The 19,359-nt window shown below is 47.7% G+C and overlaps 1 protein-coding gene and 1 long non-coding RNA gene across 2 annotated transcripts; one reads left to right on the plus strand and one right to left on the minus strand.

Annotated features, from left to right (window-relative positions):
- Positions 1-1,371: 1,371 nt before the first annotated feature.
- On the minus strand, positions 1,372-11,812 carry NIFK (nucleolar protein interacting with the FHA domain of MKI67). Its single transcript, XM_072960812.1, has 7 exons — positions 11,648-11,812; positions 10,389-10,526; positions 6,564-6,672; positions 4,696-4,907; positions 2,805-2,867; positions 2,602-2,673; positions 1,372-2,153 (listed from the first exon to the last, which is right to left on the minus strand). The coding sequence occupies exons 1-7, from the start codon at positions 11,750-11,752 to the stop codon at positions 1,971-1,973; spliced, it is 882 nt and encodes a 293-aa protein (XP_072816913.1). The 5' UTR covers positions 11,753-11,812; the 3' UTR covers positions 1,372-1,970.
- LOC140696325 (uncharacterized) lies at positions 2,102-2,531 on the plus strand. Its single transcript, XR_012072491.1, has 2 exons — positions 2,102-2,173; positions 2,269-2,531. It is a non-coding gene; the product is annotated as an uncharacterized lncRNA (long non-coding RNA).
- Positions 11,813-19,359: the final 7,547 nt, after the last annotated feature.

Here is a 19,359-nt window from a genome sequence, read left to right on the forward strand (position 1 = left end):
AGGTGACCCGTGATGAAGTCAAGTATGGGCCACATGATGATTTCCACCTCCATAAAATGCAAATTACTTAAGGTTATCACCTGTGGGCTGAGCACAGTGGCCACTGGCATCACAGCCACCTCATGGGGGCGGCTGCCCTAAGTGCCCAGCTTATAGCAGTCTTTGAATAGCCGTTGTACCAATGAGACTGGGATTTACATCAGCACAAGCCTGACCTAATGTCCCATCTCCTGTAAACGGCCAGCCAGGTGGCCATTTCCAGTCACAGCAAGTGGCTGCCTGGAGGCCAGCATGAGGGGAAATGTCATTTCACTGTGTCACTGACTCACTAGCCGCCCCACCTCATGGCAAACACACAGCCTGTAAACCGCCCGGCCCCACCTGAACCTTGTCTGTGGAGTAGTTCCTTTTTTCTTTACAGCCGTTAGTAATGATTATATAGAACAGCAACACACACTCACGCCTCCAGGATATTTTAACTTCCCACTTAAGAATGCACTTTTACATAGCTGTGGTCATCCTGATTGTACAATTTATCTTTTCACCTTATTTGCAAGTTTTATTGGCTGAGGGGGCTTCCATTTGATTCCTGCCTGATTTCCTCCCTAAAAAATCTGAAAATCAAACCCACTCCATCTTAACAGATTTTCTTCTGAAGATCCTATTCTAGTCCACAGGAAAACATTCTTTATACATACTTCTTATAAGAAGCTCCATTTCTTATAAGAAATACCCATTGCCACGATACATGCTAAAGACAGAACCACTCTTCCCAGGGAGTAAGATCCCCCGGGGTATATTAAACCTCCCCTGCATGTTACATTCAGTGATGATGGCAGGGGAGGGGGGTGTACCCTGTGTAGATGGCCTGGCCAGCTGGCAGGTCGGGGAGGGGGCACTACCCAGCCCACCCTGCTGTACGTGTGTGTGTGACTGCACGTGCCCCTCATGGGATAAAACATGACCAGCTGCACACACAAGCTCAGCTGGTGCCTTCCCGGAAGGGGAAACCAGATGGTTTCCAGGTCAAGTTCAGAGATGGTTCAAAGAGAGAAGAGGAGCTCTGTCACTCATTCAACAAATACTGAACATGTTCTGTGCCAGCTACTCTTCTCGGGGTAAAGCACGTTCTCTGCATATACGTAAAACCAGTTGTTTCACATGTTGTATCAGAACATCTGGCTCAGTATCTTATATTAAATATTTAACAAATATTACATGAAAAACTGGTGGCGATGAAAGTTTTTAAAGAACCTGAATGGCCAATACAAAAGCATACTTTAAGGGCATCAGAAACTTAAAGTTTTGCCCAAGAAGGCGAAAACCAACTGTTTTACTTCAAGACACCCAAGTCCCACCTGCACACTTGCATACAAACAAAACATAGAAAAAGTTTATTTGGCGGTCACCGCTTCAATCTTGAAATACAATTCCAGACTGATGAGAACTGACATAAAATGGTGGTTATTAATGAATCCATGCCAGCCCACCCCAAACCAACCGAACATCAGTAAAAATGATCATATATACATGTGATCTCTGTTAACACCTGCACTGCCTTCTCACTCTCCACATCATTTAACTTCCAGCTTCAGCCATCTGATGAGTTAAATGTCTTTGCCTAATAGAGAACCATGTAGATGGTCAAGCAAGATTTCACTTTCTTTATTTGATGGTAACAAAGTTCAGTACTTAAACTAGTGAACTTCTATCGAGGCAGAGTAGCCAGACAGCTAAGAAAGATGCAAAAAAACTAGAGGAGATCAGCACAAGGCAGTGTGGGCCTGGCTCTAAGCTGGCAGGCACCCTGGACCTCAGCAAGGGCAGGTAAATTAAGCTAAAATTAGACTGTCTTTCTTGTTGACTTGAATCAACAGTTTTTTCCTCCAAAAATTTTGTTACTGGCTGCATTCCATTTATCTAGTTAAATGCAAGTAAAATTACATGTTTCAGAAGAACTACATTCAGAATCACTGATTGGCTTTTCTTCGTCTTTTCTTCCTTGAACCTTTAGGTGTCTCAGCCGCTGGTGTCTCTTCTGCACCAGACACGGGCTGCTTGAAGACGATTTCGTCATCCTTATCATCAGTCATTGCAGCTGCTTCGGATTTTCGTTTCTCTAAAAATGTTGGTGTACAAACTGGTGTGGGGCCCTGGATTCAACAAGTCAAAGGTTACAACACATAAATGTGGGGAGATGCTATGAGTGGCCCCCTCAGCACCTCTCCTCTATTTTTACAAGTCATGCATGCTATCTCCATGTTTCAGGGATACAGCAGCACAAAACCAAGAGCTCGGGTGCTTTTCACACTTGATGTGGAGAATCACAATTTAGGAACACAGTATGCTCACGGTCAGGCATTGGGTCGAAAGCCCTAACCCTACTTTCATAAAGACAGCAGCCGCATTTCCCTCTACTGACTCTGTCACTGTGCTGAAAAGGTAAAGATGGCAATAAACTTGTATCTCCTGAGTCACCAGTAAGGATTTGCCAGAAAGTCACAAGATTAAATGTAATTTCAACAAAGTGATAGCAGAAACTGCTTTTCCTCTTTCAAACTGCAATATCCAATATGCCCAGAATACTGAGGGTAGTTGTACCTGGCTATCCACAGTCTTCTCAGGGGTGTTGGGAGTGACTGAAGCCTCTTTCTTCTTCTTCCCGCGTAAAGCCTTCGATAAATTTTAAGAGACTTCATCAATCTGTGTTACTTATCACCTATTGAATATATCAGCCTTGAATATATTTCCCCATTTATCTTCCTCTAATATCTGACATGTAATACGAGAAATGAGAAATTTACCTGGCGCTTTCTGGAATTTCGAAGATCTGAGTTGGAAGCATTTTCCTCATTTTTATGTAAAATCTTAAGGAAACACAAAGAAGTTATAAACTAGCAGTCTCACATATTTACATTTTAAAACTCACCACTGCATCCTTGTACGTACTATCCGTAAATCCTCCCTAGATGACAGAGCATTTCAATTTAAAGAGAAAAATCTAGAATGATCCTAAGTAACGGACAGCATCCTGGACTGGAAGGGTGGCTCTGGGAAGAGGGTGGAAGGCAGGCCCTGGAGGTTGTCCTGGCTGGTTTAGTCCAACCAGGCGACACATGGGCTACAGGAGAGGCAGTTCTTGCATGCCTGCCTATTCCAGCTCTATAATGGTTCACCAGAGGGTCAGGGCCCAAGAACCATGATGCAGGCATCTGTCACTACCAGGCCATACCCGTCACCTCACACTTGTCAGAATGGCCACCATCATCAAAAAATGCTGGAGAGGGTGCAGAGAAAAGGGAACCCTCCTACAATGTTGGTAGGAATGAAAAGTGGTGCAGTCACTATGGAAAACAGTAAAACAGTAGTTCTAAAAACAGAACTACCACATGACCCAGCAATTCCACTCCTGGGTACATATCTGAAGAAAATGGAAACACTAATTTGAAAAGATACACGAACCCCAATGTTCACAGCAGCCCTATATAGAATAGGCAAGACATGGAAGCAACCGAGATGTCCACTGACAGATGGACAAAGAAGATGTGGTACATACACCCAATGGACTACTACTCAGCTGTAACAGGCTCCCAGATGCGGAGATCAAACTAGTGCTTACCAGTGGGGGAAGGGGAGGGGAGGGGGGTAAGAAGTGGGTAGCAGGTTAAGAGGTACAAACTACTATGTATAAAATAAGCAAGGATACAGTGTACAGCAAAGGGAATATAGCCAATGTTTTATAATAACTATAAGTGGAGCATAATCTATAAAAATACTGAATCACTATGTTGGATACCTGAAACTAATATCGTATCATAAATCAACCACACTTCAATCAAAAAGAAAATAAATCAATACAACCAGGAATGAGGCCCAAGGACAGCAGTGCAGTCTTCTAGCTTTTGGATGAGGTTAAAAGACCAAATAAACTCGGGAATAGATACCATTTCTCACCAATTGAGTAGCTTTTAGGAAATAAGCTGACAGGGTCTATGGAAGACCCAAAACAATCTCAAGATTTAGTCAAGAAAACAAATACGGTCTCCACCTGTACTCCCCACACCCTGATGACCGCGTTCTTGGTTTGCGGCAGAAGACGCAGAGCTCCCCTAACTGCGGAAGACCCAGCATGGTCTCCTTGTTGAACAAGCAAGGAAATAAATGGGATGAAAATCTGTTACTCATTCATGTAAGCAGCTTTGCTATATTTCAACTATATTTAATTCACAGAATAGAAGCCTACTGGTTAATTCTGACATAAACTTTAGCAATCTTTCTAATTTGAAAGAACAGGAAACAAAACCTAGCTAGGATGGCATAAAAAGGATGGTCAATTTAGTCTTGGTGTTTACTGATAACAAATAATAAACCAAACATTTAATTCTGGTAATAACACCTTTACTGGTAATCTTCAAGTATTATGGGTTTTGCTTAAACAGGATTTAACTTCAATAATCTAAAATTATTAAATCAGGAAAATTTTACAAATCAGCAAATTTTACAAATCAGGAGTTCCCTTTTCTGTATAGTGGAGAATAGGATCTGCTCTGACAAACTTACAAAGAAAGACCTACAATGTAATGTTTTAAAGATTTAGTCAAAATCTAATATGTTAGATACTTTATACATAAAATCATAAACACGTTATAACTGGTGAGGTACAAAGCAAGAGACACTTGGTAAAGGAATACTTACTAATGAAGGGAAATCATAATTAATTCCCTTTTTAGCTAATTTCTTCCTGAGTAATTTTTCCTTTTGTTTAAATCGCTCCTCCATCCGCAGCTTTTGAAGAAGTGTCCGATCCTCATTATACCGTTTCACTGCCGGGTATGACGGCCTTTTAAATGGCATATGCCACTCTCTAAAAAGCTCTTCATGTACTTTTTCAGGTGGTAAAACATGACCTAGAGTTTAAAAGAAAAGAAAAAAGTTTTCAACCAAGTAGGAGGGAAAGGATTTTAATGTTACCTTTAGAATTCCCCCCTGTGTGATTCCTCACAGCGTAATCAAAAGGAGGCATCTGCCATTTAAATGGAGAGAAGAATGAAGCAGGTACCCAGAGGAAGGTCACACAGTCAACAATTATTTACCAAACACTCCCTGCGCACCAGGACCCGCTGGCTCCAGGAGCAAGGATGCAGCAGTGGAAAAGACAAGCGGTACAGAGAAGTGTTGGTGCCTCAGGTCTCCAGGGCTGCTGAAGCTAAGGGGCCCAGTGTGGCAGAAGCTCCTCCCTTCCAGCTCCCATCTTCCGGGCCCCTGCCTGGGACTGAGGCAGCTCACTGCTTATTAGCATCTTCCTACTTAAGAGCCCTTTCCTGGCTCTGGAAGGACGCTGGGTGTGACGTGCAGGGAGCCAAAACCCACGGACCCAACCCTCCACCTGTGACAGATGGGGAGCTGGTAGACAAACACCCCAGGGCCCTGTTGTCAGCTGGAATAACTGTCTCCCAGCATTACCAGCAGGAAGGAGCCCAGGTGCGCAAGTGGTAACCTGCCTGCTAACATACCCTTTCCTGACTTCCTTCCCGTCTCACGCCTCCACTCCTTGCAAATATTTTCCTGGCATGACCTCTAAGATAAACTATTCTCATAAAGAAAAAAAAAAAGGGAAGACATGGCTAATCTCAGTGACACGAGAGTTCAGAACCTTTGCACCACCTCTCAAGAGTCAGCTACAGCAGCACAGCACTGATCTCTCGTATGTGGCCCCTGATACCTGGGTCATGTACCCAGCCTGTTTCATCCTGGCCAGAGCCATGTTTCTAACGTGTGAAGGAACTCAGGACCTCAACGAGGCTCCTGGGACTCTCACAGCAATGGGAAGTGAGCTAGAGAGGCTACCTGGGCAGCTCTGCAGCACGTGAGCAGATGCATGTGACCTGGGCGCTAGGATGGTCACCCATCACAAGCACAGGGAGGCCAGAAACTCAGCTCTGCCTCCGGAGGCACCAGCTCCAGACGGGGGTGCTCTGGGAACGCAGCGTTGGTGGGCAGCTGCACTCTCTGCAGGAGGAACCTCGAATTTGGTGGTGCCACTCCTCTCCTCCCCACGGCTTCTCTTGTGGGCGAGCTGCAGCCAGTGCCACTCAGACAGACTGAAGTGTGACTCTCACCCTGCGTGTTACCTGTCTAGACCCCATGAACTGTCTCCTGCTGTCCTCGGGATATGCTCCGAACTCCCAGGTGTACGAGGCCTCCGATAACCTGACCTCCCTCCGTCCGCTTCTGCTCCCTGCCCCTCGCAGCAACCACTGCCGTTCACGCAGCCAGGACGGTCTCAGCCTCCACCCCCACTGTCACTTCATCTTCAGGCCTCACCTTAATCCTCACCCTCAGGATGCCCCCTATTCACCTGAGTCACCTGTCCCAGTTCCGTCTTAGCATAAAAACAGAGCCCTTTCTAGAAGATTCAGAAATTCCAACCAGAACCTGTCTGGAAAATGCACTCACCCCAGGAGGAAGTGGGACACCCACGGAGCTGAGCAGCGGGTCCCCCCCGCCCGCCCCGATCAGCAGCAGCGTCCACGCGATCCCACAGGTAAAACATGAGAACTTACACTTCAAGAGTCTTTCACCAAAAAGGTAGTTGTTCATTGTTTCAGCAGCTATTTTGGCAACATCTTCAGACTCAAACTCCAAGAAGCCATAGCCTTTGCTGTTTCCAGTCTGCAATGGAAAGTCCACCATAAAAAGCAGAACAACTACATTCTAACGTGTCATTAAATTCCTAACATGTCATTAGTTTATATGACGTACGTTAGACCCCTTCTCAAATAACATTATGACATTTTAATTCCAACTTCAAATCACAGTGTGGGAAATGTTATGGGGAAAACTGGATCCAAAATAGTCTGAACATGCCACTGATTTGGGGGTATTCCCAGAATTTTGGTTACATACAATAAATACATAATTACACTGGGGATTTATACCACAGCAACACCCCGTCATGAAGGACATGTGGTTGACCCCACAGTCCTCTGCCTGCTACCCTTCTCACTGGCAGGCATGTTATCTGCCTATCAACAGTACCAGGAGCCAGTGTAACACCTCACAAAGAAAGCAAGTAATGTAATTTCCATTTCACACATAACGACTGAACTGAAATTAACTGCTCAGTGTCTCCAAGCTAGTCAGTAAAGTACTGCACTCACTTTCATGTTTACTAAGTAGTAACTGGTTGCCTTCATAGTTGGGGGCCAAGGACCAGTGCCAAGATTGTCTGAAATGCATGTCCTGGGTTCCTGGCCTCCACACCACAACACAAAGTGGATTTTCTCGCCGATCTTGGTGACACAAGTTCGAGGGTCCGAATGCCCAGGTGTGGGTCCTGCCTCTGACACTTACTTAGGTAAGGAATGTTAAGCCCCAGTTTTTCTTTCTATGAAATGGGAGTAAACTAGCCACTCTCACAGGGTTACTGTGAAGACATGAACTAACCCGCGAGTGCCCTACACGCTGTCGTCAGGTGCTCAGTATTCCTGCAAGACGGCAGGGAACACCACTCCAGACCGGCTCCTGTAGCCCAGGGTTACTCTGGGTTATTCTGGGCTATTCTGAGCTGAAGACCACTGGGAAACATACAAGAGTTCTCCGCCCTGCCCTTCTTTACCAGCAGGACCTCAGTTTACAAAGGTGTCTTCTTTCCCGTCTAGCAGAAAGGCAAAAGTCAGCCTGCACTACGAAGGCTATGAAGCAGACCGTATCCATCACTGGCCTCCCTCGACGTGCAGCCCAACCAACCCAAAGCACCTCCCCTGGTCCCTCCTCCAAAACTTCCTCGCTCCATTGCTAAGCTGCTGTGGAGGCCCAGGTTCTAACCAACCCTTCGGGTCACTCATCTCTGAGCGCTCCTATGTCTAAGCGTACTTTCTCGGGGTCTGTTTTACTCTTGTTAATCCGTCTTCTTCAGTCCAGTTTACAGGGTCCCAGCCAGAGAATCTACGAAGGGAGGAGAAAAGGTTTTCCTCCTCCACAGTTCCAATTCTCAGTGATGACAACTAGAAACACCTCCCAATCCTGTACTAAACATACTCTTGGATATGGATCAGAGTTGCTGATGAGATTCTAGAAGAAACCACATAAGACGTGCCTGGCTCAACAGGGTTGGGAGCCAGGGGGCTCATTTCTGCACCAGCTGCACCACTAACAACTTGGCTGTAACAAGTGTCTGAGACTCCGTTTAGTTTTCTGCAAGAGGACAATTTTGGTAAAACTTTACATGTCTGACAATCCTTCTAAAATCCCACCTCTCAGTCAGTAGGGAAAGATGGAGTGTAAGAGACACTATGAAATCCAGTTCAACGTACCACACTGTGAACCTTCTGAAAAGTGATCTGAAAATACTTATCAAGTGTCCAAAAAACCAAAACCTTTACCCAGGATTCCCAGAATGTTGGAAACACCATGCGACTAGTCAAAATTGGGGTAAGTGGGGAGGCAGGAGCTGCAGCGAAGCTGGAAATGATACATCAGAGTGCATCTCATCAAGGAGCACGCTTTATGTAAGACACCTGGCCAGAGCTTCTTTTCAAAGAAGCCAATGACAAGAGTAACAGAACAAGCAGAAAGAGCCACAGAGATTGTTCTAGACAGGATGAAGAGCTTGGAGAACTAAGCACCACACACGCACCTTGACAGATCCCAGACCAGGGAGACTGCAGGGGATGGTGGGGGAACGGGTGCGTCATCACACTGTGATTATGCAGCGGATGTCCTTGTTCTTAGCAGGGTTACCACGATGCATTTAGCATCAAAGCATTATGGCTGCCACTTTCCTCACAGGCTCAACAGAACAAAGAGGCGTGTATGTTTCTCTAGATGTGGAAAATGGTGACGCTAACATGTCAGGACAGTAACAATGGGTGAATGCAGGGGAGGGGTGCCCATTACACTGTTCTTCTGGGCACCCTGGGACATTTTCAAAACACAAAGCTGGGGAAACGGCAACTATACTGCAACACAGGAAAACATTTACAAAATAACACCGCACAGATGATGAGGGAGAAGAGCTTTCAAAAAAGGTAACAATAAGGGCAAAAATACGAACAGACAGTTCACAGATGGCGGATAAACCGATACTCAACCTCACTGAGAATAAGACATGTAAAGACCACCAGCATTCTAGTCTCAGTCATCACAAAGATATGCTGTAAAGCATTATATTTCAAACTCAGAGTCTGACCTTTTAGAGGGCAACAAAATCAATTTAGTAGCTCAGAAAAATATCTTTAAAAAAACTGAATAGCAAGGTAAAGTATCACCTCACGGGACTTTTACTTCAGTTATGTTTATGTACATATACACGTGTGCTGGCTTGTGCTGTAAAACTTATTTCTTAGTGTGGATCTAAAGTCTGAAAAATATGATTCTAGAGCAAGGTGCCTACACCTGCACAAAGAATGTTCCCAGCAGCTTCACCTGTAAGATTGAAAAATTGAAAAAAAAAAAGCCTCATGCTTGACTGAAGGGTGGTAAAACAAACTTCAGTACATCAAGCAGAGGGGCACAGCAATGACAAAACACCAGGGGCACTTAAAATTCTCTTTAATGCTGAGACGTTCTCGATAACATGAAACTTAATACCTAACTAGCAGATGATGGATGCATCCTATCCCCTTACATGCCAAATCAAATCTAAATTTAACTCTGATCTGTTACAACTCAAGTGGGAAAATGTGTAAAAACTGTGTTAATGAGATTTCTGTAACAAGAGCGCTATGGTTACAACCAAAAAAAGCGTATGTGTGGGAAGAAAAGAAAAAAAAACCACACAAACCTTTATTAGGAGGTAGGTGTGATATAACAGTAACATTTACACGTTCATTACCTCATTTCATCTTCTGTTTGATACTCCTAGGAGGTCGGTGCTATTTTATTTGTATCATACAAATCAGAAAACTGAAGTATGGAAAGGTATGTAAGCTGTCCAAGTCACACAACCAGTAACCCACAGAACCAGGCCTCAAACCAGTGTCCTTGTTCTTAACCACCCACTCGACAGACCTGTGCTGCCCTAGGGACACCAGACATCAGAGCAAGAAGAGTCAACCAGAGGAAGAGGTATGAACCTGTTCCTGAAACTGAAGTTCATGCACACCCGGAGTAGCAGCCACAGGATGAGCAAGATTAATTTAACAGGATTGTCAATTTAATTTGAGGACTTAAGGCAATAACCTTTTTAAAAAATATATCTATAGTGGAACAAACATTTTCAGGAATACTGATTTTGCTCTTGTGGCCACTTCAGGTTCTAGACCTGATCCAAACCCTTTCTGGAGCGAAGTATGATAAGTGATAACACGTGAACACATTCCATAAACTGTCAAGGAGGAAATATTTTTGGAAAATAAAAACAATCTAATTCAGTACAGATGTCTTACCTTTTTACTCCTGGACAGTCTGAATCTTGTAACAGTGCCGAACTGGGAGAAATACGCTCGGATCTGGGTTTCGTAAAGCCATGGAGGTAAGTGGCCGACATAGATTACTCCAGGAGTAGGTTTTTCTTTCTTCTGTTGCTGAAAATGCACACCACACAAAGTGTTTGTTCAGGGTTTTTTGGGGGGACAGGAATTAGGTTTACTTTCTTTTTTAAAATAGAGGTACTGGGGGTTGAACCCAGTACCTGTGCATGCTCAGCAGGCGCTCTACCACCGAGCTATTACTCTCTTCTCCCAAATTTTTTAATAAAAAAAATGACAACAAAACTTGCAAAAGTCCTTGTTCTCAGTCTAAGACAAGAGATCCAGAATCTACCCTGTATTTCCACTTACCACAACAGCAACCAAAGAATTAGCTGTTTAAGACACAGAAAACAAAGTTATGGTTACCGATGGAGGAAGGGAGTGGGAAGGGATAAATTGGGAGTTAGAGATTTGTAGACACTAACTACTATATATAAAATAAGCAACTTTATACTGTATAGCACAGGGAATTATATTCAACATCTTACAGTAACCTAAAATGAAAAAGAATATGAAAAGGAATATATGTATATGTATGGATGACTGAAACATGATGCTGTACACTGGAAATTGGCACAACATTGTAAACTGACTATACTTCAATAAAGAAATTTAAAAAAAAAGGATTAGCTGATGACTATCTCCCCACCAGGACAATGTCAAGCAGTAGATCTGAGCCAGGGCAGAGTAAATGCTCAGTAACTACACGCTGAACCGATGGATGAGCAAGGAAATCGTTGAACACGTGATTTAAATTCTTCCGGCTTAGGAACTTCACATAAACGCGCTCTTGAACTTTGTACGCAGACGTCGTTCACGCTCACCCACTAACCAGACGCTTTTAAACGTTTGTCAACCTTCAGGACGCCGACCCACCTTCCAGCATCTCAGTCCCCGCGCCCGTCCTTCCACATAAGACTGTCTAAGATCCCCACACGTGCGTCTTACGCTAAAACCCGGGCAAACGTAACTTGGTGTCAAGGCCCCTCGGCAGCAGGTATTTCAAAAGCGCTGACCCGGCAACAAACTCCCAACTTGGGGGCTCGGCGGCAGCAGGGCGGCTGCGGTCCGCCGAGCGGCTCCGGGGGCGCCCGTCCGCGGACGACGCCGAGGCCCGCACGGCCCGACCCCGTCCGCCGCCGCCCCAAGGCGTCCTGGCCGCGGCGGCCGCTCACCTTGGTTGCGCGCCGGCGAACCTGCGCCACCTTCTTCTGGAACTTGTCGTCCTCCTGCGGGTTCAGGGACAGGAGAGGCTTGGCCGGGCCAGAGAAGGCCGCCATTCTGTAAACTCCAAAGCCAACGCGTTCCACGCGGGGGCCCGGAAGTGCTGGGCCCTCAGCTTCTCCAAAGCGGAAGTGAGGGCGGGGCTTGGAGCGCGGCGCGGAGGCGGGGCCTGGATGGGGCCGGGCGTGGCCTGCGAGCTCGTGCGCCCCCTGCCGGCTGAGTAGCTGGCAGCGACCTCACACCTGCTACCTGCCTGAAATGACAAAAGGTAACTTGTTCACAACTCCTTGCGGCCAGCCAATTTCAAGGAGGGGTAGAGGTTAAAATAAACTCCAAAACAGTGCGCGTGCTAACCGTTCTTTAATTCTTTTTTATTTTCCTTCTTTCATCCACTGTTCCTGTGCTGCTGCTCTTGGGGACTTTCGACTGAGGGTGGGGCTGGCGCTGTGCGTGAGGGAGAAGAGCCAGTGGGGCAGAGGCGGACACTCTGGGAAGGCCTGCGGAGGAGGTGGTGTAGGAGCTGAGGCCGGAAGGCTGGAGGGGGCGGTGTGTGCAGACCGGGAGCCCGCAGAGCAGGTGTGAGAACCCGGGGACACAGGGACAGTGTGCTTAGGGCTGGAAAGAAGGAACTGGCCAGCGTGGTCGCAGCTCTGTGAGGACAGAGGACCAAGGGTGCGGTTGGACCGCCAGGGCTCTGCTTATCAAAGTGTAAGCTTGGGTTTTATTGTATATACAAGGAGGTGTCGAGGTTTAAGCAAGGCTGTGGCTGTTTAATACCTTCAAGTCCCGTTCTAGGAAGGGCGGGAGGTGAGTGGCAGAAGGGCGGGAAGAGGAGGCGAAAGCACTAGTTCAAGCTGGCTGATCTGGGGAGGTTGTCGACTGAAAAAAATGCACAGCCAAAAGTTGGTAATTAATGCTTTATTAGATGAATTTACTGAGGACTTAAGCTCAGGATACAGCCTCTCAGACAGCTCTGAGGGACTGCTCTGAAGAGGTAAGGGAGGAGACGGGATGTACAGGAGTTTTTGCAAAACAAAAACAAACACACACAAAAAAGCCCAGGCTGTCAAACATCAAAGGATTACTGTTAATTAAAGAAAACCAAACATCTTAAGTTAATGAATCTAGTGCTTTTGCATGTGTATGCGAAGATGCAAGAGTCTGTGGACTATTTGAAATTATTCCTTTGAGATGCACTTTACAGGGAACTATATTCAACAGCTTGTAGTAACCTGTAATGAAAAAGAATATATATGTATAACTGAATCACTATGCAGTACACCAGAAATTAACACAACGTTGTAAATCAACTATACTTCAGTAAAAAAAAAAAAAAAGATATGCACCTTAGCTATCTAGGGCCAGGATCCGGTCCTTCTCTGTCCTGAATCCCCTGAGTGTGTGTGGTTGGGGAGGGGCGGCTGCAGTGGCTGATGGCTTGATGGTCATCATCCCTTGTTTACTGAAGTGATGGATGACATTCTTTGTCCACACAGTGTTCTGGGACGGATGGAATTGGAGTCAGGCTGGGGCCTGGGTGTGTGTACGGGAAGGGTGGTCCTAAGCCTGAAGGTAGTGTGGCGGGGGTGGTGGGCTCAGATGGGCCAGCCTGTTTCCTCTGGGAGCTACTTTCCCTGCCTTCACCCCAGTCACTCTGGAGGACTGTCACCCCTCGGGGAAGTCGTCTGTTCCCTTAGCACAGGTCAGCTCCTTGTACTAATTTCTGTCTTACAGCTGTTTCGTGAACGGGCTGGATTCCCAGGAGTGTGGGGCCAGAGCAGTTTCTTCTTTCTCAGGACCCTTTTCAAGGGCTTCTTCCTACTCCTTTCTAGGTGAATTCTCAGGGAGGTCTCCTCAGATATCAGTGACTAGAAGCCTTTCCAGATGTTCAAAATCTGGTACCAAACATGCCCCCACCCCAGCTCACAGCTGATGTCCCTCTGGGCTCCACCTTCTGCCCTGCACTCGTCTCTGTCTCTGGGTCCGCAGCACTTGAGAGGAGAGAGGGAGGAAGGGGCTCCTAGGTGGGCAGGTGCCCGGTAGTGCGCGCCCGGGGTTGTGGGCTCTCTCCCTCCCAGTGCACTTTTTGAGTGTATCCTTGCTGCTGCTCAGCCTGCCTGCCAGCGGCCCCACCCACCTGCTGAGGGCCGCTCTGGGTCCAGGTGCTCCCCTTGGAAGGGCCTTTGTCGGTGGACCTGATCCTTTAGGAAGGGCCGCATCTTCTGTCTCTGCTACAGGAGGCACTTTCCTCTTTGCATTGTTGCAGGACAGGCCTCTTGGCTGGTCTCAAAGTTAGGTATTTGAGGTAGGAGTCAGGTAGAGGTCTACGTGTCCGCCAGTTCCACAGGATACAGACCAAGTTGTGTGGTTCCCTGAAGACTCCTCCCTTGGCACGCGCACATACATGTGTGTGTGTGTATGTGTGTGTGTGTGGACACCCCCTCCTTTGCAGGATGAATCCTTGATGGTTCTCCTAGATCCTGGGGTTGGAGGGGAGGGGAGCCAGGAGGACAACACACAGACAATTCTGGGAGAACCTGTCTCCAGTTTTCCTAACCCCCTCCACGAATTCCGGGCCTCCCCTCACATTCCCCAGAGGATCAGGTGGTGACCCAAGGCTTCTCAAATGGAGTGAGCATGTACATTGCCCACTCCTGGAGCCCGAAGTCCACCAGAAGTATTTAGACTGGCCGGTCCTGAGCTGCTTGGCCTGCCCTGCCCTGCCTGTCCCTGGGACACACGGACACTTTCCCTGGGACACATGGACACAGGCCATGTCTTCAGCCCTACCCCATGCCTGCCTCTGCCCCCTGACCAAACTTGGTGCTCCCCCACGTGCCCCGTCCTCCTAGGAAATGTAGCTAACAAGTCCTTCTTTCAGTGGAGCTGGCCCATCCAGCTGTCATTCTTGACATCTGCATAAATTAAAATCCCGTAGGTACACAGCCCAAGATCCGTCTCTCTCTTCTCTCTGCACTTGGACTCTGTAACCCCCACCCCCCTTCTCAGGCCACAGCCCCCAACCAGTCTTCCGTGTCTCCTTTCTCTTGCCCTTCAGGGAACTTGCAAAAATGTACCACGGACCACAGGTCTGCAGTGCTATTAAATGAGCTATAATTTCACCCTTGAATTAGCCCAAAATGTCCACAGTGTTGATATTCACTCTGGGGACAGTGCCCCCCAGCCATCTCCTTCAGGCCCTGTGTCTTCTTTGGAAAACTGTATTCAGTTCCTCTGCTCATTTTTAAAGTCGAATTACCTGGTTTTTTGTTTTTTGCCTTTTTTTTTTTTTTTTGGCTGTTGAGTTGTAGGAGTTCCTTATATATTTGGGTGTTAACCCCTTATTAGACATATGATCTGAAAATATTTTCTCCCCTTCTGCCTGTTGCTTTGACCTCTGCTTTCTGGATGACAGGGGTCCAGGCACTTAGGAGTCTCTGCTTCTCACATGTGTTTCTAATAGTCGGGGGTGGGCCTGTGTTCTGATAAAACCATGTGTGGCCATGGTCACTAACCCCTTTGCTAGGAGGCGGGCTCTGAGGAGTGCTGTATGGGCAGGCATAATTTCCCTGAAGTCATCATTCGAATGATCAAGCTCTGGAACTCACATCTCCCAGCCCAGAAGTGATGGGGAAATTTGTAAAGGGAGGACTTGCAGCTAAAACATTGAGCATATGCACTTGTTCCTTGTTGGAAGGGCCTGGAGACCTGACTGTGTGGAACAGGGTATCCCCCAGGTCACAGAAGCTCAGCTCGGACTGCTGGGACACTGAGACCTGCTCCGAGCCACTGTCTGAGGGGGAAAGGCATCAGGCAGGAAGGAGGAGCTGCTGGATTGCACTTGCCCTGCTTGTCCGGGATCAGCTCTGGTGATGTGTGGCACATGGGCTTTGCTTTGGCACATAAAGGGAAAGGTTATGTTGGGATGACCGGCTTTTTCCTCTGGTAGAGGTCCTACTGTGTTCCAAGCACAGCAGTCCTGAGTCAGGGTTGGAAAGCTGGGTACAGAGAGGTTGGGGAAAGTTTCCAGGTCACACAGCAGTAGGAACAGGGCTGGGGTCTGAGGCAGACCTGATGCCCAGCCCACACTCTCCTTTCCCAGGACCATCGTGAGCACATGTCAGCATGCCCAGAGAGGCCCAGGTAATGGCGCTCACGCAGTCAGCTCTACTGGTTTTCTTATCTTTTCTTCTCCCCTTTGCTGGATGAGGAGGAGACCCAGCGGGGCCCAGCCTTGTCCTGATTCTCACCCCCGCTCAGGGTCCAGCAGGGGGTGGTGCCCAGGCTGGACTCTGTCCTCTGCCCTCCTGGGCATCCTTATTCCTCGAACCTTGGCTGCCTGGACACTGTCTTACAGGGCGCTCTCTGTGCCTCCCCCTGCCCACCCAGCATCCCCCCACCCTGTGTTACTCCAGCGCCCTCTGGCCCTTGGCCCCAGCTTTTCTCCGTGTTGGGTGTAAGTGAGGTGATAGGCACGCTGGGCCACCTGGATGGTCTGGGGGGGCCCCGATATCCCCATCCTGCCCACGGCCCCAAGAGCCCAAGGTGGAGAGTGGGTTTGTCTCCATTCGTGCTCTAATTTGCTCGGAGATTCTTAGCACCTACTTTGCTGGGTGGATACGGGGGACAGAGAGATGATGTGAATGCAGGAATGCTGAGCAGAGAGGGGATGTCAGAAGAGCATGAGGGGGCGAGCCTGGGCTGGAATAAAAGGTTGGGGGTCAGAGGTCAATGGTCAATGGCCAAGGCAACAGATTCAAAGGTCAATGCAATGGTTGGACAGATGTGTCTGGCCTGGAAAAGGGGTCCAGGGAGAAAGGGGAGAGGCTGGATGGGGGCAGGTGGGTTACAGCAAACTCCTTGCAGGGGACCTGCCGTCCTGATGGAAGCAGCTCAGAGCCAGAGAGGAGTGGACATCAGGTGCTCAGCTTCACTCTCCTGTTCCTTTGTAAAGCCGTTCAAAGGAGTTCAAAACACCTCCAGGAGACCCCTGAGCCCAGCGCCGCCCTGGCTTCATCCAAGGGAATCAGGTGGAAAACAGAACCACTGCAGGCCCCGCCCACATCCCCAAGAGGAGTGAATCCCATCAGGGCACCGGGCTCACAGATGCCAGGGAACCCCTGCCCTCAGGACTGGTATCCTCCTTGCTGCCACCTGCTGGTCAGACCCAGGTGCCCCATCCTGGCTCCACCCTCCAGGGCCTGGATTCTGGGGGGTGGATAGTGCAAGACCCTCATGCTCCTTTATCTGCCTGGAGGGAAGAATGTCTTCAAAGCTGCATTGTCTGATTTCAGAGGTGTGTTTCCAGCAGGTATTGGGGGAAGGAAGGGTGTGAGGTTCCTATGTCTGCAGGGCCTTCCCAGGGTAAAGATCTGTGCCTTCCCCCGGCCAGTCCACTTCCCACGCCATCTGCCTGGGAAGCTCAGATCCAGCAGTATGAGGGCCAAGGCTCTCCCCTTGCTTATTTGTGACTTCCCACTCCCACAGCCAGGAGCCTGGCTTCCACCATCTACCCTTCATCAACTCATTTCCCTTTTGCAGGTCACCTGCACAGTGGTTTCAGAATTGTTAGCTACTACACCCGGGAAAGAACTTTATAATATAAAGCTCACAGTTTAACAATGGTCCATTTTGCCTTTGCAAAGTGATTCTCTTCGTTTCCAAAGTTAACTTAGGTCAGCACCTTTTGCCCCTCCACCGATTGTGAGTTTTTTCCACCCATTTCTAATACAGTTAGATTCTGTCACATTGTGTGTTCCATCCTGCAACACTGCTACACCCTAAACAACTAAATTTGAATAGATTATGATTGACCTTTGGGATGTACAAATGTATGCGTTTAGACACATGCATAGTGATGATGCAGGAAAAATGAATGTGGGGCAATGGATCTTAGTGTAGCTTACTCCAGTCGGCCAGACTCCAAAGCTTTGCCAACAGCGTCCTGGCCCAGGAGGTAGAACTTATAGTTCTCAAAGAGCCCTGGAACTTGAAAAGGGAAAAACTCTGATCACCCGAAATATGCCTACACTGCTCCATCTTCCCTTGGGGCAATATGGGAAGAAAGGTATACTAACCTTGGAATAAGCAGGTTAAGTATGGCCCCTTGATACTCAGACGCTTGCAGGCTGCACCGCTTCCCCAGCAGGTGGCAGCAGTGCACCGCAGAGGACACCAGAGGGCGGGCGCAGGGGTCGTTAAAGGGCACATGCAGTCGCCAGGAAGGTGGCTCCAAAACAGGAAATTCATCAAATGCCACTAAAATCTAAAAAGCCTGACCCTTCAAGATACCATCCAACATCCATCGAGAAGGAAATAGAGAGGAAGTTAAAGAAATAGAAAGGACCTCAAAGATTATGAATGGTATTCCAATCAATGTGGCCACTTCCTCATCCCCAGGGCTGTGGCATATCACGCAATTAAGGAGGCTCATCAGAGCACTCACTATGGAAAGGAGGCTTTGTATGGTTATGATTGGTTCACTGAGGTCATGGTTACCACCAAAAGGAGGGATGTGATCAACCAAGTAACTAAAACCCGCCCTATATATGCGGCTGACAATCCAAGCACCAGGCCTCCCCATACTATTAAAGTAAAACCGGTACAAATGGGGGAAATGTTTCCGGGAGAAGATTGGTAAGTAGATTTTATTGGGATGCCCAGGATAACGGGAAACTTCAGGTACCTCCTGGTATTAGTTGACACCTTTTCGGGGTGGGTGGAAGCCTTTTCAGCGAGGATAGAAACCTCAGTAAAGATAACAAAGGCTCTGTTAAAGGAAGTAATTCCCATGTTTGGTGCTTCTCAAGTCTCTCCAGAGCAACAACAGACCAGCACTTGTGTCACGAGTGACAAAGTCAGTTTCTAGGTGTGACATCAAAATTACACTCCTCCCAGAGGCACCAATCCTCAGGGAAATGAGAGAGGGCTAAGCAGACCCTTAAGAGGACTTTAGCTAAACTCTGCCAGGAGGTTCATGAAAACTGGCTAAACCTCTTTACCTGTGGTGCTGTTCCGCATTTGCCTGTAACCCCCCAAAAAACTAAAGTTAAGTGCATGTGAGCTGACGTATGGAAGACCCATTCCCCAGGCCCCAGGAAGAAAGGCCTTCAGTCCTCTGTGGAGTGGAATGATTGCAGTATGTCATCCAGGTCAGAGAAACAAGAAAGGCCCTTACAGCATATGGAAACCAGGTCGTACTTGCTCCCACAGACTCGGTTCTTTACCCCTTGCAATACCTGGCAATACCTAAGGACTCAGAAGGCTGGAAGCCCACAAAGCTAAATGACACGGGCCATGCTTAGTCATTTTAACCACTCAGTCTGCCTTGAAGTTACAGGGAGTCACCCCTTGGGTTCATCATACCCAAGTAAAGAAAGCCTTGGAACCTGAGGACTTGCAAGAATCTGGACATCCCGAATTCTCCCATGAACCCCTCTCAGACCTGAGGCTTCTATTCCACAGACTTAAAAATAAGTAATCCTTGACTAATTGGCTACCTGTTAAAGTGTTAGGACTTGCTTTGCTATTCCCCCAAATAGTTGTAATCTGCTATCTTCTGCTCTCCCTGGAGCGCCTTTAGCCAATTACCTTCCTAATTAGATTCAGAGATAAGTAACCCTATTATTCCCTCTTCTTTTCCTCTTCCCCTTGTGCACCTCCC

This window comes from Vicugna pacos, chromosome 5 (assembly GCF_048564905.1).
Source record: "Vicugna pacos chromosome 5, VicPac4, whole genome shotgun sequence".
In the NCBI taxonomy this organism is placed as follows: Eukaryota; Metazoa; Chordata; class Mammalia; order Artiodactyla; family Camelidae; genus Vicugna; species Vicugna pacos.

Bases quoted from the DNA above. Each gene is read 5' to 3' on its own strand.
- NIFK (XM_072960812.1), bottom strand. From the start codon at position 11,752: ATGGCGGCCTTCTCTGGCCCGGCCAAGCCTCTCCTGTCCCTGAACCCG. The intron at 2,868-4,695 runs GTAAGTATTCCT...TGTTTCCTTAAG, and splicing joins ATTATGATTTCCCTTCATTA to ATTTTACATAAAAATGAGGA. The intron at 2,154-2,601 runs GTACAACTACCC...TGTTGAATCCAG, and splicing joins AGAAGACTGTGGATAGCCAG to GGCCCCACACCAGTTTGTAC.